Below are 24,327 nucleotides of genomic sequence, written 5' to 3'. Positions count from 1 at the left end.
TATAAATTACGGTTTCATATTTTTAATTTTATTATTTCTGCATGCCATCTTACCAGATTTAAACTGATGATCTATAATCCGGAAAAATCGATAATCCAGAATCGCCGAAGTCTCCACGAGTCCGGATTAAAGACTTTTGACTGTATATTTATAAAAAGAAAAGTGTTTGAAAAGATAGCTACAAGCCGTATTTCCTTAAATATTGATCCTAGACGCGCGCTTCCGTCAGGGCCGATGTAAAAGCCTGTGTGTCTACACCAGGCGGTGAAATTTTTATAAATTTTAAGTAACATAGGCGTGGCAAAATATAGCAGACACAAATATTGCAGTGGGCGACAAAAAGTCTAGCGCCGTCCTGGCTTAAAGAGTTTCTGAAAATAAGGTAAAGAATTTTATAAGAACAGTTTCTTTTTTGTTGTTGTTGTGTGTGTGTTGTGTATGTAAAAATTTTTACTCCATCGGAAGAGCAAAATATTCATTATTAAATTATTCTTCAGTAATAAAATTAACTACTCTTCACACTGGGGAAAACAATTTTTCCATGCGAACAGAAAGTATTAGGAAAGTTCATAAAACTGCCAAGGGAAAAAGTATTTAAAAAGGATTAATATATACCTATAAAACATTTTTACTGTAGACTGTTTTAGATAACTGCACTAAATCATGATGGCAATTGGGTCCCTTAAAAACCCCAGTCGCCCTTTAAAAGGGGAAGTGTATAAGGTATATCTCCCGCCTTCCTAGCGTGCCTTCGTGATGTAATGGTTCTGCACGCTGGGTCGGTATTCCAGAAGTCCGTGGTTCGATTCTCGGCGAAGGCGTTTGCTATTTTTCATCTTTCCGACTTCCAAAAAAAAAAAAAGCCTAATGGGTCTACAGTGGCGCCTGAACTAAAAGGGTTGTGGATGATGATTCTCCGCATCCAGGATTTGGCGACTAGGTTCCCTAAAACCCTAGTCGCCCTTTAAAAGGGGAAGTATATAAGGTATTTCTCCCGCCTTCCTAGCGTGCCTTCATGGTATAGTGGTTCTGCACGCTGGTTCGGTATTCCAGAGGTTCGTGGTTCGATTCCCGGCGAAGGCGTTTGCTCATTTTTCATCTTGCCTGCTTCCAAAAAATGCTTAATGTCTCTACAGCTTTGTCATGTAGGATTAAAAATAAAATCGTTTAACTACTGTAGCCCAGAAGCCCTATATTATATTTTAAGAAACTAAATAATGAAAAATCTGCATGAATGTGTGTATGTTTCTCGCAGTGTGAAAAACAACAGTACTGTGGCAGTTTGATGTTCGACTGAGTGTGCTACCAGACCACGTCATGTGGTTTACGTTAAAAACTGCCACCGCGACAGCAAACTCGCCCACTTCGCCCTTAGCTCGAGTAGATGGATGTACGAGAAGTTTTCTGTTATGTTAACGATAGTTGTGTTAATAATATGGTGTGTTAACAAAGTTATGTTTAGCGAAGCGGAGTCATGTCTTTGACTTTTATATCACCGAGCCATAACCCATGCACCATAGTACCTAGAATCATCAAATTCCGAATAACATAGTCCTCCACCCTAACTCAGAAACCCGAATTTTGAATTTGTTTTATTGTCCATTTCGTATTTTGTAAAATTTTAAGGAATTTTTGATAAAAAAACTCAACAGTTTCAAAGCAAGTAGTGGCAACACTGTAGGGAATAAAATATTTTTATCTTCAGTGCATTAGACTGTCTATCAGAAATTCTAATGATATGCCGTTTTTAACCATTGGGCTAAAAATACATGTATGTGTCTGTAAATAAAAAATTCGAACAATAAATCTCTTGTGAAAACAGCATTTGATATTTATGTGTCCTCATCGATAATAGTCATAAGCTATATTCAACAAACCTCTCGGATGCACTGGCTATTTAAGTATCTGCATCGCATATTTGAGAAGCAATGTAAAACACTGTTTGAGTAATTAATTCATTTTATCGAATATGAATAATCAAAATCACATAAGATTGTTATGTTCAAAATATTGTAAATTTAAATTGTGCTTTCCAAATATTAATTCGGGACAGCTATTTTTCTATTTTTTACTTATTTTGTGGAGTAGTAATGAATAAACGGTACAAGTCAATAATATTTGTCTTCAGCTAGTTACTAGGATTGCTGCATAGTCAATAATATTCGTCTTCAGCTTGTTACTTAGGATTGCTATTGATATACCTGTTATCTGAAAAAAGTTTAAAAATACTGAAATATGGTTAAATTATACATATCTTGTAAAAAACAAAATGCATGTATTTCTGCACTTTAGTCGAATGTTCGATTATGATAGTTTGTTAAGAAACAGTTATGTTTAGATTTGGATTTTAATTTGCTTTTATCGTTGCCGTTTGATTTTAATTTTTAACACTTGAGATGTGTTTGGCTGTAATAATTGGCACTCATTAATTAATAAAGTAATTTTGTTTAGATCTGAAGTTTAGTTTGCTGTGTTTCCTTGTGTTGTAACCTAACGTAACTCTGTTATTTTCCATGGGATTCCTTCATTAAGTAATTGTGTTTCGATTTTTGAGTTTTAGGCCCTTTCACTCTGTTCCAACTTAAAATATTCTCCTTAAAGGCCGACGCCTAAAAAGTGTCATAAACTCCATCTGAATATGTGCGAGCTTTTCAAAAATTCAAAATCATTTTTTTATGAGAACAAATATTCACTTGTACATGAGCGTCATATGCAAGTTAAAAACAATTAATATAATCTACTTTATGAGAAGCATTCGCTCATACCCACTGCTATGGGAATTTTTATCTTTATTTGATTTTATACTCTATATTGCAAAAAGCGACTCACCAAGAAGGAATTGTCCGAAGGGGACGATATTACGTGTGCACGTACCTTACCATCGAATATGCAAATTTTGGCGGCCCATAATGTACTAGCTGAAGCTCCAGCATATTGCAACGGAGCATCCGGGTGATGTATAAAACAGAAAGCATTCCAATGTTAAGGCATAAATTCTGTGCGAATGTGGTTCCGTCGACCCGCATGGATTGTATCAGTGTCTCGCAGACGAGTTCGCGAACAGAACCAACAGTTGAGAGAAGATGTACAACTGGACGAAGGGAAACAGAGTGGTCAAATCAAAGGTTGACATTTGGATCTAAGCGATGCTACCATTAGATGATGTTGGTAGGAATGGGTGAACCATGGCCGAAGAGAGAACTTCAAGAAGGTAGCGGTCCACCGAGAACGACGACAGAATAATTATTCAATAAGCGCTGACAGCCGCTGATGCATCCTTATCGACGATCCGGTGTGTAACCGGAACGCCAGTGACTGTAATGACCACTGAAAGGAGATTCAGCGAACGGGGGCTGAGGTTATGCAGGCCATTGTGCCGATTGCCGCTCACCGTCAGGCACGTTTGTAATGGTAACGGCGTATTTTCCTGGGATTTCACGGGAGTCCTGCTTTGAACTGACCTCAATGGCCAGTGAAGACATATCTGGAGACGTGCAGGACAGCGGTGAAATACTCACGTGATTGTCGTCCACATGAAGATATTACGGTATGGGATACTATTCATTTTAATATAATCTATTTTATTATGAGAAGCCGGACCCCTTTAATTCTCATCCGTGACACCCTTACAGCAAGGTGGTACGTAGACCAGATGCTAAGCCCCATAGAGTTTTCCCTTCCTTTCACGGACATCTGGGCTTACATTTCAACAGGATAATGCCCGGTCACACATGGTGCGCCTTCTACTGCTTGTCTTCATGCTTCTGCAAAATTTCCTTGGCTAGCGCAGAGGCCATGTCCGCTCCCCAACAGACCACGTTTGGGCATTGATGAGCAGGCGTCTCCGACCGTCCCCGGATGGAGATCAAGTCGCCAGTTGGAACAGGTATGGCAAGTAATCTCGCAAGAGGTCATCTGCTAACTCTACGAGTCAGTCCCCAGCTGGATAACAGCTTGCATCCAGACCAGAAGAGGGTCAACGCAATCATCATTGTATTTCCTGAAAAACATCCAGTTCGTATAATACTATTAGCGTTTTGTTCTTTCTTGAACCGATTCTGATAACTTCTTGGTGCGTCGCTTTTTACGTTATAGAGTGTGTAATTTGCTTTTCATGTGTTTTTTATTTTTCGTATTTTGTACAATAATTTTATCGTGCATTTTTGTTTAATAAAATATGTAGCCATCTACTATGCTTATTTTGTGTAAAAAGAATATACATATTACAAAGAGTTATTTTGTCCAAATTATCGATCCCTGCGCCTCGCCTCGACTATTGGCGAAACGAATACATAGTCTAGTTTATATTAATAGCCGCTAGATGCCAGTTGTCTTCTGTTTTGCGTGGTAACCGTCGCATGTTTAAAATGGCTACTTCGCAGCAGAAATCATTTTGTGTTTTCGACTTTGCGAAGTGCAATTGCGTGATTACAGTACAAAGACGTTTCAAGTTGAGGTACCAAAGTGATCCGAATGGGTGGAACATTCGCAGATGGTATCAAGAGTTTGTAAATACAAGATGTGTATGTAAAGGAAAAAGTCCTGGCCGCCCTCGTGTTCCCGACGAATGTTGCGTGAATTCAATCTGCTTTCCAACGTAGGCCTTCAAAATCAACTCGTCGTGCCAGTCGGGAGTTACAACTGCCTACAACAACAATTTGGCATGTTTCGAGACGTCGGTTGGTTATGAAGCCGTGCAAGTTACATTTGTTACAGGCTCTGCATCCTTGTGACAAACGCAAACGTGTGGAATTTTGTAAGGAGATTATTGAAGCTATTGACAATGATAACATTTTCGCACAGCGCATCGTGTTCAGTGATGAAGCGACTTTTCATGTTAACAAACACAATGTTTGAATTTGGGGCCTACAGAACCCACATGCAGCCATTGAACATGTACGAGATTCGCCCAAAATCAATGTGTTTTGTGCGATATCCTGATCATCTGTTTACTGCCCATTCTTCTTTGATGGAAACACGGTTACCATAGCAGTTTTTTAACATAGCAGTATTTCGCTATGTTACAAAATTGGTTGTTTCCGATGCTGCACGAAGACAACTTCATTTTTCAACAAGACGGGGCACCCCTCACTGGTGTCGTCAAGTGTGTGATTATCTGAATGAAACTCTACCAAACTGTTGCATTGGTCGTCAAGCATGATGGTGACTTAGCATGTCTCAGCTGGCCTCCACGGTCATCGGATTTGATACCCTGTGGCTTCTTTCTGTGGGGTTTCATTAAAGACAACGCTTTTTGGTGGTACATAAGCGATTAACGCTTATGTACCACCACTCCCACAGAACCTGGAAGAGGTGAAGAACTGGAACCATACTGTGACGACGGACATGCTTGGCCGAGTATGGGAGGAATTTGAGTATCGATGTGATATTGTTCGTGTCGCTGATGGAGGACATATTGAACATCTGTAATCTGAACTTGAGAGGTTCGTACATATGTGTGTAAAGTTTCATATTCGCATGTCATACATTTTAATAAATATATGTATTCGAAATACGTATATTCTTTTTGAAACACGCTGTATATTGCAGATCATATAATTTTGACCTGATCTACATTTCATACGTAAATCTAGCTCAGTTAGAATTTGAAACATGGGCAGGAACTGTTTCTGACTAGTCTCAATGACAACCTTTAATGCCAAAAAGATAATATTTAGCAATTTTCCTACATTTGGCTAGATTCCAGAAGTTTCTGAATAATGCATTTTCGAAGCGTTAAGTTCAATTCTTGAAACTTCCAAAAATATTGGCAGCCTTGTCTATATTGGAGTCGATAATCAGCTAAATCTAGTGAAACCTTGGTTCGCGAATTTAATTCGTTCCTAAAGATAGTTCGTCATCCAAAATATTAGTAGACCAAAACAATTTTTCCCATAGGAATTAAAGCAAAATAAATTAATCTGTTCCCAGATCCCAAATGATTGCTTAGGAAAGAATACATTGTGTGTAAATTCATAATACAAAAACAACGTAATTTTTTTAATCTAACCCATGCACAGTATTAAAGCTTGTTAAACATATAGAAAACTGGAAAAGGTGAATTAGATTTTACCGTATTCTCTACGAAGGAAAGTTAATAGCGTAAGTAGAAAACGGTGAAGAAGCGAAAGGTACAAAATGTTATTGTTTGAAAAAGAAATCATCTACTGTAAAAATCTCAGGTAATTACTGTCTTCCTTTTTTTTCCAAGGGGGGGGGGCTTAATATCGCGTATCGTGTTTACTATTTACTTCAAAATCACCGTGAAGTGTTCTACGAACCTTTGCACTTTACCCCATTCTGCTCAAATTTCGCAAATCAAATAACTAAAATCAACCTCCTTATGCCATTTAGTTCTGATGACATTTCCTCCATTGCATTAACAGCATTTCGGAATGTTATCTTGTTGTTGTTACTTATCCTTCATCGATAGTCATTAGACTATACCCGATCCATGAGTCCAAGAACCATAAATCTAAAACGAAAGTAGGTCTTTTCAATAGGTGCTCTTTTACATGTCCCAAACAGGTGAGGATATGTTCAGGAGCAAATGATCAGCATCACATTTTCTACCGATGAGGTAATTTAAAGTATTTCAAGTATCCACTTAGGGGCCTCGTCAAAACAGTCTACTGAGCCAAATTCCCCCAAAAGCAATAACACCTCCCGGCTGCCTGTCAAAGCACAAGTCATGTGTCGAAGGATAATGCCAGGAAGAGGCAACAGTAGATATAGCTCTGGAGCAGATCTCCGAAAAGGTGAGGATGCCAGTGGTCAGAGTTGTACCTTCCTTAGCTAGACATCAGCCATTTCATTACTTCTGAGGTCAGTATGTGAAGGAATCCATTGCAGATATACATTACGATGGGAAGAGAATTTTGCAGCAAAGCGAAAATAGAGAGTGAATTTTTGTCACCATTACGAGGCCAGTTTTGCAGATGCTAGATAGAACTGCGACTGTCAGTCAAAATCCAGATATCTTTGTAGGCAGTGCAGGTGTATGCAGGCCCTCCTCAATTGCTATAAGCTAAGAATAAAAAACAGAACAGTCATCAGGGTTTCTCGTCTTAATATTAAAGCTGTTAAAAGAACACCTAGGTGTTCTAATGAAGACTCCACTACCACGTTTCCCATGTTCATTTTTACTGCCGTCAGTGAAAATCTGAAGGGTATTAGAGGAAATGCCATTTTAAGTTTCCAGTGTAGTCTGCCGAAGATAATCTGGAAAATACTTTTTGTTGTTGTTGGTATAAGAGGTTATATGTATATGGAAACAGACTCTAGAAAATCCTTCCAATGGGTTGATAGTTCGAATGACATTTTGGAGTATCATTTGTTGCTGGCTTACTTGTTCATATCTTCAGATATCGTTCGTGAATCAAAATTCCACTGTCATAACCGTACGACTGTATAAAGTTCCTGCTCGGTTTTTTTATTTATTTTAATAAAGTATATAAGATCTTTCTGCTGATCTGGCGTAGTCATCAAAGAGATCCCGTAGCTCAGAACGGTAGCTACGGGACCCTTCAACCCGTAGCTCAGAAAGGTAGCTATGATAGCTAGCATTAATATATAAAATGGATGAAAATCAGAAAGAAGAGACCAACTTTGCTTCTCTTCTTAATTATAAAATAAAGAAATATATAAAAACATTTCAATTTTTGTTGCTATATAATTTCATTATTCTTCATAATTCTGATGCATGTGTTAAGGTAAAAGCAAAAGAATCAGCGAGAAATACAGTAGTCAAAGCACATAATAACGTTAAAAATATTTTTTGTTAGTGATTCTAATAGTATAAGGGTTAAAACTTGGTAATAAAATGAGTGACAAATGTTAATAAAAATTTAAAAGATTTCGGAATTCTGCTTTAAATTTTTTATGCGAAATGTGGAAATTTAGTTTCGTATACTTGGATCGTACAGAAATGATTGACACAACGGCTTTCACAACGAAGCTATTACACTATGCGAAAAGAAAACAAGTGAAATAGACACAAAGGGGCGTGAGCTACTCAGATTGCATACATGGAACGGTATAAGTCAGCGCCCGTCCCTTTCGCCGTCGTCATTGAGAGCGTGGATAGCAATGATGGAAGGTGATTATCACGGTCAACGTTGGACATGGATAGAATCCTATGGAAGGAAGGGATACAGGGTAATGAGATCCATCGTCGTATGGTGTTGGTGTGCGGGAACAAAGCACCCTCAAGGTTTACCGTATCCCATTGGTTGTACAAGTCCAGCAGTGGAGTGGTGACCACTGCCACATACAGCAGCAAATGTGGCAGCCGTGCAGATTTGATCATGGCGAACAGGGGCATATCGTTCAACAAGATGTAGGAAGAGACAAGGCTTTGCAGGCGATTTTACATGGTGATTTGGAGATGACAAATGTGTGTGCAAAGTGGGTGGACCTCAGATCTCGGACTACGCCTTGCTTGACAACATGAAGGACGCAGTCAGGGGCTAACGTATTGAATCTTCTGCCGAATTGCTTGCAGTTGTCCATAGATGGTGCACCAACATCCCCGCAGACTGCTTTACCAAAGCCCTTCAGGACCTCCCAGCCAGATGGCAGAAGTGTATTGACATGGGCGGGGATTATTTGTAACTGATGTACTAAATTTTATTCGGCTCTGAGGCAGCATTTGTGTCATTCATTTCTGTACGACTTAAATAGAACTATAGTTACCTGTTGAACTAAGAGCTGAGTCTGCGTTGCAACCGAATGGCAGTGAAGTTTATCATCATCTAACCACTCTAATGGTGGGAACTGAGCTGAAAAAGCTACGTGTTTGCTTGACTTGTCCGTCAAAGAGTGCATTCTTTTCAGAATTTTGGCCAGCATTGATTGTTTTTCACCTGTTTTGAAAAGATTATCAGAATAAGTAAAATTACTTTGTGAAAACTAATTGCGTTAAGAGATATTCTTCTAAATTACTAAGCAGTTCGAGAAATATCAAGCGTTCATTGTAAAACCTAATGTTTCTAAGAAAATGTTAATTTTTATACGTGTGATTATAAATAATACTTTGCAAAAAACGCAATAAAAGCTATTGTAGCATTAAATAGTAAAATTTAATTTGTGGAACACGAAGAGATGTCATTAGATTTAGCAAAATACTAAACTTAATTTTAAGATTAAAACCTTGGATTTTAAGAAATATTTAAATCATTATTTCTCCATTTTGTATACAGTTTTTAGATCTTTATAATTGTGTAATTTTAAACTCTTCATCTCGTTTTCATATGTAATGTGAATTTAAAAATGTGTCTCCAAGCTTAATATAAAAACTAAAGAGCACTGGAAACATTTTTTACGAATTACAGTATTTTTTTTTTATTATTATCAGATATATGCATTATAAATAACATTAAACATATATGCCCTCGAAGGGTGCATATATGTACTATATACATATAAGCAAAAGTTGAGAAGATTTTAAATTAAGATGATGTATATTTTTAAAACGGCGCAGTATGCTGCGAAATTAATTCAATAATCAAGATATAATAATTAAATTAAATCATGAAAGGAGGAAACTAACCAATAGGAAATATTCAAATTTAAATTAAAACAAAAACAATAAAATAAAATAATGAAATAGAATAAACTGATATAAACTATATGCTGTATAAAATATAAAAATATAATGTTGAACATTTTTTGGTCTTTTTCAAGGAGCAGCAGAAGAACGTTGAACAGAACCAATTTTCTGAATTGTATCCAGATGATTATGAATTTTCGAAATGTTTTAAAATTTAAATTAAATGCCAATTAAAATTATTTAATTAAAACAGTGCTTTAAAAGTACAATAAAATAAATTTAAAAAATATGATTTTAAATTAATAAAATTATTAAAAATTAGTAGAAATAAATTGTACATGAGGAAGTTAAAAATTTTTTAAGTAAGAGAAATAAATTGTATGTGTCTCCAAGTAATACGTGGGTGATGGGGGTAGTAGTAATAGTAGTAGTAGCAGTAACGGAGGACGTGAGCACCATTACGGTTAATCGGTTCTGCCCACGTCCGCCCTTATCTAGTTTTTATTAATAAAACCAATTTTACATTGTAACAAGTAATAAGATGATGTATATTGCAATAGTTTTTACATTACAAAACATTGTAACATTGTAATAGTTTTTACATTACAAAACAAGTAATAGTTTTTACATTGCCGTATAGTGCCATATAAAAAAAATAAATAAAAATAAAAATCTTAAAGTAGTACTTTATAGTCCTTCATGAAGTGTATCTTTGTAAGTAATTCTTTATAAAATGTCGAAATTTGTCCTTAGTAAAAAACGTATGAAACTTATTCCCTCGTTCTTCTTCAAGAAATTCTTCTCTTTCTTTCTTCTTCTTTTCTTAGTTCTTCTCTTTCGTTTAATCTTCCTTTCATTTAATCTTCGTTAAATCTTCCTTTCTTCTATCTTAATTTCTTTCCTCCATTTTACATGTATTTTCTTCCTATATATCCTTTATCTTTTTACTTAATATAGCGAATAAGAAATCCATCTTTAAGAAATACTTGTTAACATATTCTTTCCATCTTCTACAGAAAATTTTCCTTTTTCTTTTTAAAACCTTTATTTGTAATTTTAAACCTTTTCCCTTTAAATCTTTTTCCTTTGAAGCCGCCTTCTTCTGCCTTTCCTTCGAAACCTTTATTTGCAAATTTAAACCTTTTCCCTTTAAAATCTTTTTTCTTTGAAGCCTCCTTCTTCTGCCTTTCCATAAACGATTAAGTAGTCCTTCATTAGCTAAATCATTGATGGGGGCAGGAAGAGTTGTCAAAAAGGAAAAGTTGAATTAACAGTTAGAAAGTATTCATCTATTTGGCGTATTATAGGACTGGAATAGAAATGGCCAAATTACTGTACATTATAAATTACTGTATATATTGTAATTTAAAAGCCGTGTACGGAGCAGAGAACAAGATTCAGGGGAAAATGGAGTTTGGTGCCTAAAAGATGTAAGTCGTAGTTACCAATTTAGCACTTGTTTATTCTTAAGAAGATTTGCTTCACTTACACTTCACTACACAGCCTAATGGGCGCATTTTGCGTACCCTTATTAATTACATTTGTTCATTTTCTACGAGTACATCTCTGTAAACAATTAATTTCAATGGAGGGAAGAGCAGCGAACTGATAATACAGTTCGTTCAATAGTACAATACTGATCATACAGAGAATGGAAGATGTCTAAGATGAAAACCCGATTCCGAATTATTTGATTTTGATTCAGCTTCATCTGGATTGGTTAATTTAAGTTCCGATTTGCGAATTTGAAATTATTTTTGGCCGAAGTTATTCCATGTAAATTAGCTGAATCATTAACGCTATATAAGTATCATGTGAGAAAGACGACGTAGTTTATAACGATTTATTATAATCAGTTACTATGTATAGTAGGGTTTCTTAAACTTTTGTATGAGGACCCCATAATATTTACGAAAATTTTGTGGGACCCTTAAGCATTGCGCAAATCGACACACGCGTGACTGAAACTATCAGTTTCTTCACTTGTACTGTAATATGCTATTGAAATTTTAGGTCATTGACTTTAAGTAAATCAATTTAATTTTTTAAGTAAAATGAACTTTTATATTATAAAAAAAATGCGTAGAAATGTTTTAGTTTTTCCTTTGTCTGTATTGTCTTATCTTTATCTTTTTCAGATACATTACGTAAAAATATTCGGTAATTGTAAAATTATTATAATAAGTTAAATATCAAAATGACTAAAGTTTTTGACGACCCCTTACTGCAGATTCCGGCGCCCAAAGTTTAAGAAACTCTAAGTTATAGGACTGAAAGTGAAAATTACCAACTTAAAATGAAGCATTAAGAGACTATTTCTAATTAAATTTAAAATTTCGAGTTACATATTTTACATCTTACATTATATATGTATATAAGAAGTTACTGCTATTTGAATAACCAATATAAGAGGTAAATAGTGATGGATTACTTCTGATTATCAAAGATATTATGTTGTCATTACATAAATGAGTTTATAATTAGTTAGCAAAAGAACCTATTAACAATGCACTGTATCTTTTCTTGCAATTTTTTTTATCTGACTATTAATTAAACATTAAAGGAATATTCTCACGAGTGTAAATTTTTCTTTTCCAGCTACACGCTGTAATGTTCGACTGTATTCGTTTTTTTAGGATTTTGCATATTATCGTATGTATCAAAGAATAAACAGTGAAATAGATTCTAATCATACTAGTCTGTTTCGCATTAATAAATTTATTTTCAGTTATTTCGGCAGTTATTTTCAGTTATTTAGAATTCTTTTTACGTATTCTTTCATTGTCAGAGCAATTTTTTTTTCTATCGTGCTACGGGAAATTTTACATAATATTTTATTTTAACTATATTTCTGTCCATACAATTTTCTAGCAACTAAATGATTTCTTGTACAAGCTATAACTTTATAACATTTCTACTCAAGATGAGAAAAACTAGTGAGAAATAGTCAATAAAAGCTCTTTATATTTAATACCAAACAAAAAAGTGTCAATCGCAAGCACGATTAATCATCATAGCTATTAGTTCTGAATTTCTGCCGAAAAAAAATCTAGCCGCGCAAGTATTAATTAATTATTTCTATTTATTTTGAACCATCCCCCTTTTTCTAACTCACTCTCTGATTTTGAAGATCACCAAACACATGTTCTAACTCTCAGTTTCCTCTATTCAGAAATGTACCTAATAAAAGTTAGGCACAAAAAGAATCTTCATGATTAAATTGTGGATTTTACAACGGTGGTGACGCTAGTACAGATACATTATTTATATTTGCAAACAGAATGAAAGATTAAATTTAAAAAATGCTCTTGAAAAATGTAACATAATAAAAAAATGACTTCTTGCGGAAAATAAATACGTTTAGACTGGTATTTAATTTGCCCATTTAGAACAAGATAGAGAAAAATATATTTATTAACACTGCATTTCAAGAAAACGTTTAATGCGGCTTTTAGAATATGGAAAAGCTGACAAAATGTATTTAGCACTCTTGTTTATTTGGAATCATATATTATTAATTATTACCTAGGATTAGATATTTCGTTAATTATTATTTAGGATTAGATATTTTATAGATTCAGTGTTCTTTATTAAATTAATCAAGTGTGAAGATTCATGTTAATTCCCAGTAAGGTTTCAGCGCCTGGGGAGAATTGCAATTTTTGCGCCCTCTCCTGTTTACCAAGAATGGAAGACATTTCATTTTAAAAATTCCTAACATCAATCAGGAGCCTCCTGGATGCTGTGCCCGTGGAAAAATATCTTCCCTTGCCCCCTCTAGCTACGCCCCTGTTAAGCCCCTAAGGAGCTCCTTTTATCTCCTTCAAAAATTTCATCTAAAACATTCATCAACATTTCCGATATCTAGTGCTTGAGATTCTTAGAGCCAACCATTCCAATACCCCCAGCCATGGGACAGGATGATTATAACCTTGAGGTCTATATAGCAAACGTGAATCGATTTAAATAATCTGTGAATATTATGTTGCTTACTGTGTTCTTGATATTTACTTTTGTGAATTTCGTTCATGTCACTTTCCAATTCCGTGGCCAGGTAACCTAATTTGTTCGCTGTTGATGTCTCTTTGAAGGAACCACCTCGATCCATCCGCTCATTGGTCTTGCTCCGCCCTTTTACCCGAAGGATCTTTAGAGAATTGCTTCTTTCCATCATTTGTAATTCTGGGGATGCTACCTGTAAAATAATAAACAATTAGCATTGCTTATTCTGCGTTTTTTAATTTCGCCTCTGAACAAGATATAGTCTGGCAATTTTAATAACATGAATAACGGCATCATAATAATATACATGTATTAAAAAGGAGGATTGTAGATAACTTATCAAGATTGTATGTCTTTTGATTTGTTTCGGGAACATCACGTGTCCTGAATAGGAACAGGGAGCTTACTCAAGCTATGTTCAAATATGTGTGGAATGGACGACACAAGCAGGAAGGGTTAACTTTACCCTTTATTGTTCACGATATTACAGGTGCTCCCGCACTTCGGGATACAGAGACCAAACACTTGTGGTCTGAACTTAAAAATATAAAAACTAGTAACTAACTAAAAGTAAGAGTTAACTGCGAGTGCTTTACACAATTGACTAACGCTAATCCTGGCCTTTTAAATTATTACGTGTGTAGTACGCAAACTGCCGAAACTACAATACGTTTTAAATATCAAGAGGACTAAACCTCTGGTCTTAAAGGTGGATCTTAAAGGTGGGAAGCAGCTGATTGGAAACTCGCGTGTAATACAGTGGCTGACTTTCTCTCTCTGCTCTTGGCGAAAACCCACAACTTAAATACTTGGGTGTTAGCAAGTACAATTTGCATAAACAAGTTAACGCGTTTAATTCTGGCCGGAAGTGGAAAATAAGAGAGGAAAGTAAAGTTTTAAAATAAAATAAACGTTAGTACAACTTCAGATCCTTACAAACTTAAAGGAAAAGAAATTTGCTTGCATTTGGGAACTAACGGCAAAGCCCCAAGTAATACGTGTAAAAGAAGTCGAAAAGTTCATTTCATTTTCAAAGGAATAATTTACCGGTTGGGCGAGAATTAACTTCCTATTGAAAACTGTTTATTACTTTTTAAATAGTTAACAAATTTTCATAAACAAAAAACACTTTGTTCCTTGCAATGTTAGAATTTATTACATGATATCTGATTTATGTCACTGGTATCAGTGATGGACCATGGCGCAACGTCTATCCTTGCTCAGCTGACATTCCGGTACGATTCGGGTTCGAATTGCGTGTCGCAAAGATAGGCACTTTAACCACATGCCTATCTTTGTGATTTCCGAGGACTTCGAGTGAACATTTCCTGAAAGCATTTGCACGTTTTCCTCCGTCTTGGATGATGAAGGCCGACTGCGTCTCCTAACACTTGATACAGAACCGGCGCCCGTTAGGTCCCAATCACATTATGTTTCGGCTACGCGGGACTAGACGTCGAAAGGGACAATTCTCAGAACCCACACAATTCCGGGAAACACACGTAGCTAGGTTACCATTCTCACTTACTAGAAAGACTTGTAGTAAGTGAGATTTATTGAACGCCAAACAATACTCGATTATCGCTCAAATTGGGATCCCGTGATCCTTCAGCAGGACTTTCGTCTGATTGGTTGTCTGTACCCGGGACCCGAGACATTTTCGTTGCGGTTTGAAAAAATCCCGCGTAGCCGCAACGTTATTTCCGTAGCTAGGCGGGACTTCTCTTCCAGCGGGACTCTTTTTTCTAGGAATCCTCCCATTTAAACCAGTGCTACAAGAATATCGTTTCTCAGAAAAGTCCCGTCTAGCAGGGACTGTAGCCATATGTGATAACCTCTTTAGCTTCGAGTGGCAATTCGTTATGGTCTTTGCATTTATCGAGGCACGAGGTCCTTTCATACTTCGCCACCATCTCTGTACTTGTACCACGGACCGCCATACTTCGCACCGAGATGCCAGCTGAGCCCGCTCACGCAAGGTTAGACGTTTCTACCATGGTCTACCACGGATACCTGCAATGGCATAAATGAGGTACCATGTGAAAAATTCTATAATTTGAGGAAAAAATATTTTTCGTTTCATAAAAATTCGTTAAAGATTTAAAAAGTTACCGGCAATTTTAAATAATGAGTTAATTCTCGCCAACACTCTGTAGATATACAGACCTCTGCTTTTTTTTTCGCAATGTCTGCGTCTTTGTAGTTTGAAAGTTTTTTAGTTCTTCAATCCTTTTATTACATTCTCTGTCACTATCGATGCATTTCTGCTAAAGAATCATCCGTTGTTCATAACACTCGTTACCAATCATGTATTGGAGACTTGGGAACCTAACTGCTTGCAGCTGCATTCTGTTTTCCTGAACTGGCGCCAGTTAATTTCTCGCTCAAATATCGTATGTTTTTATTTTATTTTTTCTCTTACATTTTTTTAAAAATGATTTTCCCCTTTTGCAGTGACCAACTGGTTCAGGATATTCAAAATAAAATAAGCACCCACCCAGAAATCCAGTTTTCCCTCAACTAGGTGAAAGCCCGCAACGGGAACGACGGCAACGAACAGTGAGGTGATTCGTGTCCCGTGGCCCAAGTCCCATATAAAATTTACACTGAATGCAATTGTCGACTCAAAGTGGCAAGAAGAATGGGATTCTGCATTGCAAGGCAGAAGAGTCCACGATTTGTTCCCAAGAACTGACAAAGAGGCACTGCACTATGACCATGTTCTGAATCAGTGTATCACAGGACACGGTCCTTTCCCCACCTACTTCCATGACAGAGACATGTGCCCTACGGATCTCTGCATGTGTGGCGAAAGAAGTGACCCTGATCATTACATTTTTGACCGTAATCTAACAGACGGTAAACATTTGATTAACCTAATACCATTTAAGAAATACGCAATAAAGAACCTTAGGAACACCTTAGGGCCAAAATCAGAGACGTTCTTATACATATCCAAGGACTCGGACTGGATATTTGTCATATCTAATGTTTATTCATCTCCATATATTACTAAAATATATTTATTTTTATTTTTTAATTTATTGTTCCAATAATTTCATTTTTCTAAGCAATGCTGATGGACGGAATCTCCAAAGACTTGCTTATTACACCTTCTGCCTTATAAAGGGCATTTGTTCATACATTTAGACTTTTGGAAGCATCAGTTGTTGAACTTTTCAAGGACAGTCTATTCTCAGTATGGTTTGTGTACACTATTAATACCAGAAATCAGTTATCTCAGAAAGTCCTCTCAAGGGGTTGATAGTAAAAAAGAGGGGCAGGAGATCCTCGAACTCCCCCCCCCGGGGGTGTTCTCCCTCAAAATTGGGGTGGAAAGTTTAACAGTTAGCTAGGTTCAGCAATATCTCAATTACCTGTGGTACTACGGAAGTGCTGCCCTAGCTTCTACCTGTACCTGTACCTGCAATTGTACATTTATTTATGTATTTTGTTAGTGTTATAACTTACTTGTGTAAGCCTAGCTGTATACTTTATGGAACACGAGGGGCTGGAATTAAGAGTTAATAAAAAAAAAAAAACTCGTATGCATGGAAAACATAACGACAATAAACAAAATATCATCATACTGCTCCAAATGTTAGATAAAATGAAAATTTTCACAAACGCTAGGAATAACGTATGTCGTCTCAACAAACAATGCGTTGATATTGACAGAGTAATCAAACTTTGAAGCAGAAAAATCTAACCTTTATATCTAAATAATTTATGGGAAATGAAACGTACTTTTGCATCAGCCTACATGTCAGAATAGCTTGTCAATTACACTTTACCACTAGATATCGTAAATTAATAGCAAAGCAAGAGCTTCAGTGATAAAATTAAGTAAATGACTGAAAATATTCTTTTTATCTGTCTCTACTAAATATATATTGTGTCATGTTACAAAGTAAAAAAATGTGTATATATTATCTTCCTTATTAGTAAATTGCTCTGATAGAATTGAAGGTATCACATTCAGTAATTTGGAGAAATGTCGCCAAAACTCGGTCACCAAAATTCTGATTATCAGGGTTCGTACACATTTCTGCACACGGAAATTAAGTACTTTTAAGGACTTTTAAGAACCATTAATGAAAAAAATTAAGGACCTATGAGCAAATGGGAACTGAATAAATTCAATTAAAATATTATTCTATTCTTGAATGTCACTTTTGCAATACCATCCTAAAAATAAAATAGTTTTCTAAGTAGTCTGCATTATTACTAAATATGAATTTTTTAACATAGTTATTAAAAAGTTTGAAAATAAAATAAACTTAACGCAGTTTATCAAGTAGCAATAAATATTTTACACATATAATAGGTTGGACATATTTGAAAGAAGATAAGTGACATTTACGTTTTACTAATAGTTAGCTTGTAAAGTTGAGCGCTTCCAACCTGCACGCAACAAAGTGGTGACTGTTCCAACCTGCACGCAACAAAGTGGTGACTCTCTGCACGCAACAAAGTGAGAACTGGAAATAGACCAAAGTCTTGAGAAGGGTTTAAATCCCTTTTTATTCAACTTTAGACATTACAATTGCGTGCTCTTGACGCTCACAAACTACGCCGACCCGGCGGTAAAATAAAAATAAGAAACTGAAAAGAGATAATAACAAGTGACTAACTAAGAGGCTCTCTAAACGTAACTAACCTCACCGCCTTCTAAAATACCGCTGATAATTCAGCAAACTCTGAATATTACGTTGAAAGATTAACAATTTGCCGAGGCAAGCACACAGGCCGAAACGCGTGGTTCTTCAATTTCTAACTAGCCACCTCCACACTCGTGAAGCAAGAAAGCACACTTTCGAACTCGTTTCCTTTCTATTTAACTCAGAATACTTCCGCTGATAATTTGAATCCTTGCGAGTTCTACTAAAATTTACATACTCTGGCATTGGCAATTCCAGGGAAAAGTAAGGCTTGACAGGAAAGATAGTTTAAACTTAAAATAAATGTTAGTTAAAATAAATATAAACCCTACAAGCTTTATGTTGATTTTTTTTATGTCTCATTTTGTCACATACTTGGTCAGTCTAGATCAGAGTCTCTCAACCGGTGGTACGCAAGAAAAAAATAAGTGGTACACAAAGAAGCAAAATATTTTTAACTGTTTGTTTCAAAAATTAAAACCCCAACATCCTGGTTGAGTTTTTTTTCTCTAACACTCGTAAATTTATGCGATCTGAGCTTTGTTCAAGAGTGGTGGTGGAACTAAAGGTTTTCAATTTCTGTTTAGATGGTACACGTTAGTCAAAAGGTTGAGAACCGCTGGTCTAGAAGTTTAGTAAATAGCAGGTAGATTTTATGTCAAACGGCATAGGTTAAAATTAGAAGTAAGATCATAATTAGCATGATTCATAACAAAAGACTGAATGTTATCACCGCTGCTGCTTGTCTAGAGAGAGACCTGTTGATTAGAACAAACCTGGAAGGCCTGATTTAGGCACGGTTGGCAAGTGTTGAAAGTTAGTCAGGCTGTGTTTGATGCAGTTAGTGTCATAGCTTTGTCTAGAGCTCCAGAGGTTGTAACCCAGTTAATATACTTTCAGGTTCCAATAAGCTATTAAAGTACCAGAGGTGATAAGTTGTTTTGTACTATTTTAAGTCTCACTAGATGCAAAGAATAAGTTTTACTTGAATTTCTACACTTTTGTGTTTTGACTTGTGACCATAGTGAGTATTAATGAAAGGCAATAACTCGCTTTAATATGTAGGGATAATTTTTAAGGGTAAGCAGTTAGTTACAAATAATTAAATTAGGTAAACAAGTAACCTTAGTCATCATGGACTTGCATAGCCACTATTAAATTCTATTTTTTAACAATATTTGTTAAAAAAGCCCTATTACATTCAAAATCTAATAAAATTTCACAGTTTAAAATACATGCAATTTATGACATAGATTCTTAAACGATATTAGAATAATTGCACATTAAAAGCTACAAAACATTTATGTTTTGTAACAACACTCAAAATATTTATCCGTCATTTTAATTTCAAGCTTTCCCAAACATTTTGGCTAGTGTATATCGATTTCCTTCTGTTTAAGCATCTTTTCTAACAATAATTAGATATTTTCCTCAATATGCAAACCAATGTTCTCGCTAGTTTCTGCGTGCTTTAGCTCCTAACTTGTCAACCTCTCCACAATGTACCTATAAAGGTTTACTTGATCTGGTAAAAGTTAAATAGTCCAAAACCCCCGACAGACGTGAAACAAATTATCACTGTCTGAAAGTAACTACAATATCAGACAAAGGTTTAAATAATCCTCTTATTTAAAAAGAATTTACAACTAGCATAAAGGCATGTCCTGATGCTAACAAAATCAATTACATCTCACGGTGACTTAATTAAACAAGAACCATGGACCTTATAAGAGATAGACTAACTCAGTGGGCGGGGTGCGCGTCACCGACATCTCGGCAAGAAAGAGTAGGGACGATCTGGTGTACTTTAACACTGAAACTTATGGCGTTTGTATCACATAACTCTATTTAATTATTAAATGTGATACGTTGTATAATGAGGAGATTATGAAAGCCTCAGTTTTTTCCAAATAGGATTTAATATATTTCATTAAAGCACTTTTTACTGCATTTCGCGCATTTTTTTCATGCGTAATTTTTGTACATACATCTTTACTTTGGTAAAACGGTAAAAACTCTAAACACAAAATTTATGAACTTAATTTTGCGTAAAAATAAAGTAAAATTAAATAAGATTGATAGTACGCGATGTTTTGAAATAAATAAGGTAAAATTAAACAAGATCTCATAATTGTTTTTTATTTTAATGAACATTTTCAGGCAGTGATTTTCCAAACTATAATAACATTACAAAACGATCATATTTATTTGATTATATGATCCTTAAATTATTAACATTAAACTGGATTAGTTATTTTAATAGTTCATAAAATTCGGAGCATAAAATTTTCTGAGCGTAATGAAGGGAAAAAAAGATAAAATAAAATCTAGAAGCACTCATTTTTTAAAGTTTTGTGTGTTACCTATACTTATTATCTGTGTGCTCAAACTTATTATCTGTGTGCTATTATCTGTGTGCTCAAAGCTTTCGGGGTCTTTCAAATATGCATAGATACTTCCAAATTCAGGATCAGCTTTCAATTCAGCAATAAGTGTATCTCTAGAATCTAAAATTTTTGAAGTCAACACAGCGCATTTAAGTTCATTACTTTCATCGTCCAGTTTTATACGAGAAAGTGCGTCAGCTACATTCTTTTCCTTACCCGGTTTATATTTGATTATTAGATTATATTCTTGGAGTTTTAAAGCCCATCTTATTAACCTGGGCGTTAGGTTTTTCCTCGAGTAAAGTCTACCAACAACCGCATGATCCGAAAAGACTGTTACTGGCGCTTTGCCGAAATAAACTCGAAATTTGTGTACAGCCATTAATACGGCTAATGTTTCTCTCTCTGTCGCTGTATAATTCCTTTGTGTATGATTCAACGTTTTACTAAAAAATGCCAAAGGATCACGTAGATATCACGTTCTTCGCCAGTAAACCAAATACATTTGAAAACAGCATATCTTTAGAATTTCCGCACTGGAGATAAAACTGTTATTTTCCGTACAGTGCTCGCTCTGAACTCGTTGAGTTTGTTAATCAAAAACTCGTTAAAGGTTTACAAAATATGAAATACATTAAAGCAAATTCGAAATTCGGCCGTCCAGATGCCTATGTTCGGGTGGAGGATTACATTATTCAAAATTTGATGGCTCTAGATACTGTCGTTTTTGTCACAGTGCGAGAAACATACATGTATTCATGCAGATTCTTCATTATTTAATTTCTTTACATATAGTACAGGGCGATAATATTTGATAACAACAATTTTCAAGGAGACACAGACATTTATAGTCAAACAGCGCAAAATGCCGCTTCGAAACTAACAGCCTTTCTAGGCTACCGCCCCTTTGGGCTAATAAATTAAATTAACAGTAAATAAAAAAAAAATCTTATGCAGAACTAAAAATAAATTTAAAAAATAATCACTATAAAATACAAGCAAAATTAATTATTACCGTTAAATACAATTTTAATATTAGAATTAAATGTATAAAAATTTTTAAGGAGTCAAAAGTGTTTATCACTATGATGTATTATGAAATATAATTGAAATAAAATTCCTTTATAGAAATTGTGCTATGATACTCATCTATAATTTTAAAAAAGCAGCGCGATTTAGAATTTTAAACAAAACTTTCAAAAATATTTTAGTATTTTTTGCTTATTTGCACCAATAAAAAGCATAAAAATTGCAAGAGAAAATTGCTTGTTTGAAATTTTCTAATTTTCTATTAGTTAAGATTTAAAATATTATTCTCTAAAAGAAGTAGTTACAAATTTCCTTACAGCATAGGAAAAGCTAAAAAAATATCCAGTCCTGAAAGCATGCAACAGCTTTATAATTATTTGGAACGTTAATTATGCTTGATAAATATGCTACATTTTTAAAAATCAATCTCAATTTCAAAAATAAAAATATGTAGAAATTCTAATTTGTGAAATGAGGCGCTACAACCAGCTTTTTCTTGACAATTATACGCGCTGCAATAGGCAACCAATGTTAAATTGCTGCAAGTCGTCCCTACTCCTCCGGATGTGATCAAGGTGACAGCGGGCAACGCCTCAGACGAGGGAGCAAACCCGTTTGGGTTAGTCTATTTCTTATAAGGTCCATGACAAGAACAGTCAAATTCGAACTAAAAAAATGTGCACTAGTGGTGAAAAATTATACAATTTAATTTTAATTTAATATGGCTCAGTAACTCTATCATATGAGGAAACGGAAATGGAAATAGTAAAGGCTGAAATCATAAACAATTGGGTAATTTACATAATAATACCTGCACATATCTTTGAAGAATAATTTTCTTTATGTATTCAATTTCTTTTTTCAGCATATTTCCTTTTCATTTTAGAATTTTTGGATTTAATCAAGGATTTCTGTTTTCCTAAAAAACACTAAATACATTTAGAATGTATAGAAAAAGTGACTAATTTAATTTCTTTACTAATATGAAATTCAGAAGAAATATGAAATATATATGATAAAGCCCGGTTACAGAGCTGGTGTGGCAGAATTTTTAGAATTTAGTAACACACCAAACAACAAAACCTAGAAATGCCAAAACTTTTAGAATTTAGAGCAGGCATTGGAAGCAGAATTTAGAAAGGTACTAACTATGCAGTCGAATTCAAGATCCACAGAGATTGCATCAGATGGGAAAATCCCTAGTGCGAGCTCTGTGTATGATGCATTAAGACATATTAGATGGATCTTTTAGATGGTAAGTTTTCAATTTCTTTATTAGTAAAAAAATCCCTTTCTGTAATGTCTGCCCAAGTGATAATATTAGAAGCATTTTTGATATTTTCCATGCTTGGGTCTGGTGAAAAGCAGAGAAAATAAAGGGAAGACAAACATGTTAAGAAAAATATTCTAGTATCAGGAGTAAAATATTCAAATATTATGCCTTCATTGTTCTTCCAGACGTTCTCCAAAAAGTAAGAAATTTCTCAAATCTTCCAGAATCGTACGTCTATAAATCTTGTCTTCAAATCCTTCTAAATTTTCCAAGCTGCAATGTCAAAAATAATAAAGAAAAATTATCCCAACCGATTCTGTAACAGCAAAAGGCCAAAAATATTTTGGGGAAAAAAAAAAAAAAAAAAAAAAAGGAGGCGAAAAATGTAAAATTAATTTTATAGAGAAAACTGATGCATATTCTGAGACAATTACATGGGGAAAACGCTTACTATGAAAAAATTAAAAAGAAGACATTTTAAATTAATTACATAGCTAATTTTGCTTTTGCTAAGAGCTGTTTCGTAAATTATGCTTTATAGCATAATACCTTGTTTTTTTTTCAGATTCGAAATATTGTATAATATGTTGCCAAAATGAATTACTTTAATGTTATTTTTTAAGTAAAATTCCAATATATTACCATTATTTTAATTAAATTTATCAATGTTATAATGTTTTAAAAAATCGTTGAAAAATTCTCAGATTTCGGAATTAAAAATTTTCTATACAAAGTGATCTCAAAATCGCCAAAATATTGACAAGTCGCCAAATTTAGAACAATTTAATAATAGAATTCACATCCCCAAAAGCGAAAATTGTTTAAGAGCTCTTTATTACAAGAAATTAATTTTGAAATGCTTATGTTTCACTTCTTGCTTAGAAACTCGAGTAGCCCATCATTTATATTAGAAATAGAAACAAATTTTAACCCATGAACCCATTCAAAAGATAACCATATACGTCAATGAATCGCCAAAAATATTCCTCCAAAATGCTAATTCACACTCAAAATGGCAGTCGTAAAAACAGACAGAAATTTCAGATGATTAAAATTAAGGACCTTCTACTGATTTTGGCTAAAATTAAGGACTTTTAAGGACCAAAAATCGATTCCAAAAAAATTAAGGACTCTTAAGGACCGTACGAGCCCTGTGATTTGTAAGCTTTTAAGATTTCGTGAATACTTACGCATGAAAGAAGCTCTGAAAATTTGCAGATTCTTCCCCTCTCGCATTAGCTCGGTTCCCAGCCAGTGGAACTTATAAACTGTTGACGCGGCCTCCCTCTTTATCCAAAAATGAAAAACAGGGTTAGTGCAACTTGAAAATCAGGAGTTGCACTATCTTCAATGCGTATTGGCAGTTTAATTTAAATGGCCACCCAGACAGAAAAGTGGTTAGTGACTCTGACTGCCATACCAATG

At 34.8% G+C, this 24,327-nt stretch overlaps 1 protein-coding gene across 2 annotated transcripts in view; it reads right to left on the bottom strand.

Moving 5' to 3' along the window:
- The window catches only part of LOC118198907 (uncharacterized), a 151,817-nt gene that overhangs the window by 8,822 nt on the left and 118,668 nt on the right, over positions 1-24,327 (bottom strand). Inside the window, exons 4-5 of one of the 2 annotated variants that reach the window (XM_085811316.1) lie at positions 13,544-13,745; positions 8,695-8,864 (exon numbers count right to left, since the gene is read on the bottom strand). In XM_085811316.1, the coding sequence (XP_085667442.1) occupies positions 8,695-8,864; positions 13,544-13,745 (372 nt within the window). The remainder of the gene's footprint in view (positions 1-8,694; positions 8,865-13,543; positions 13,746-24,327) is intronic. The other variant, XM_085811317.1, reaches the window with a different exon arrangement.

The sequence above is a fragment of the Stegodyphus dumicola genome, chromosome 2, assembly GCF_044657685.1.
Source record: "Stegodyphus dumicola isolate Sdum_Otavi_A_Nest chromosome 2, ASM4465768v1".
NCBI lineage: Eukaryota > Metazoa > Arthropoda > Arachnida > Araneae > Eresidae > Stegodyphus > Stegodyphus dumicola.
This window is presented reverse-complemented; position numbering and strand designations above follow the sequence as displayed.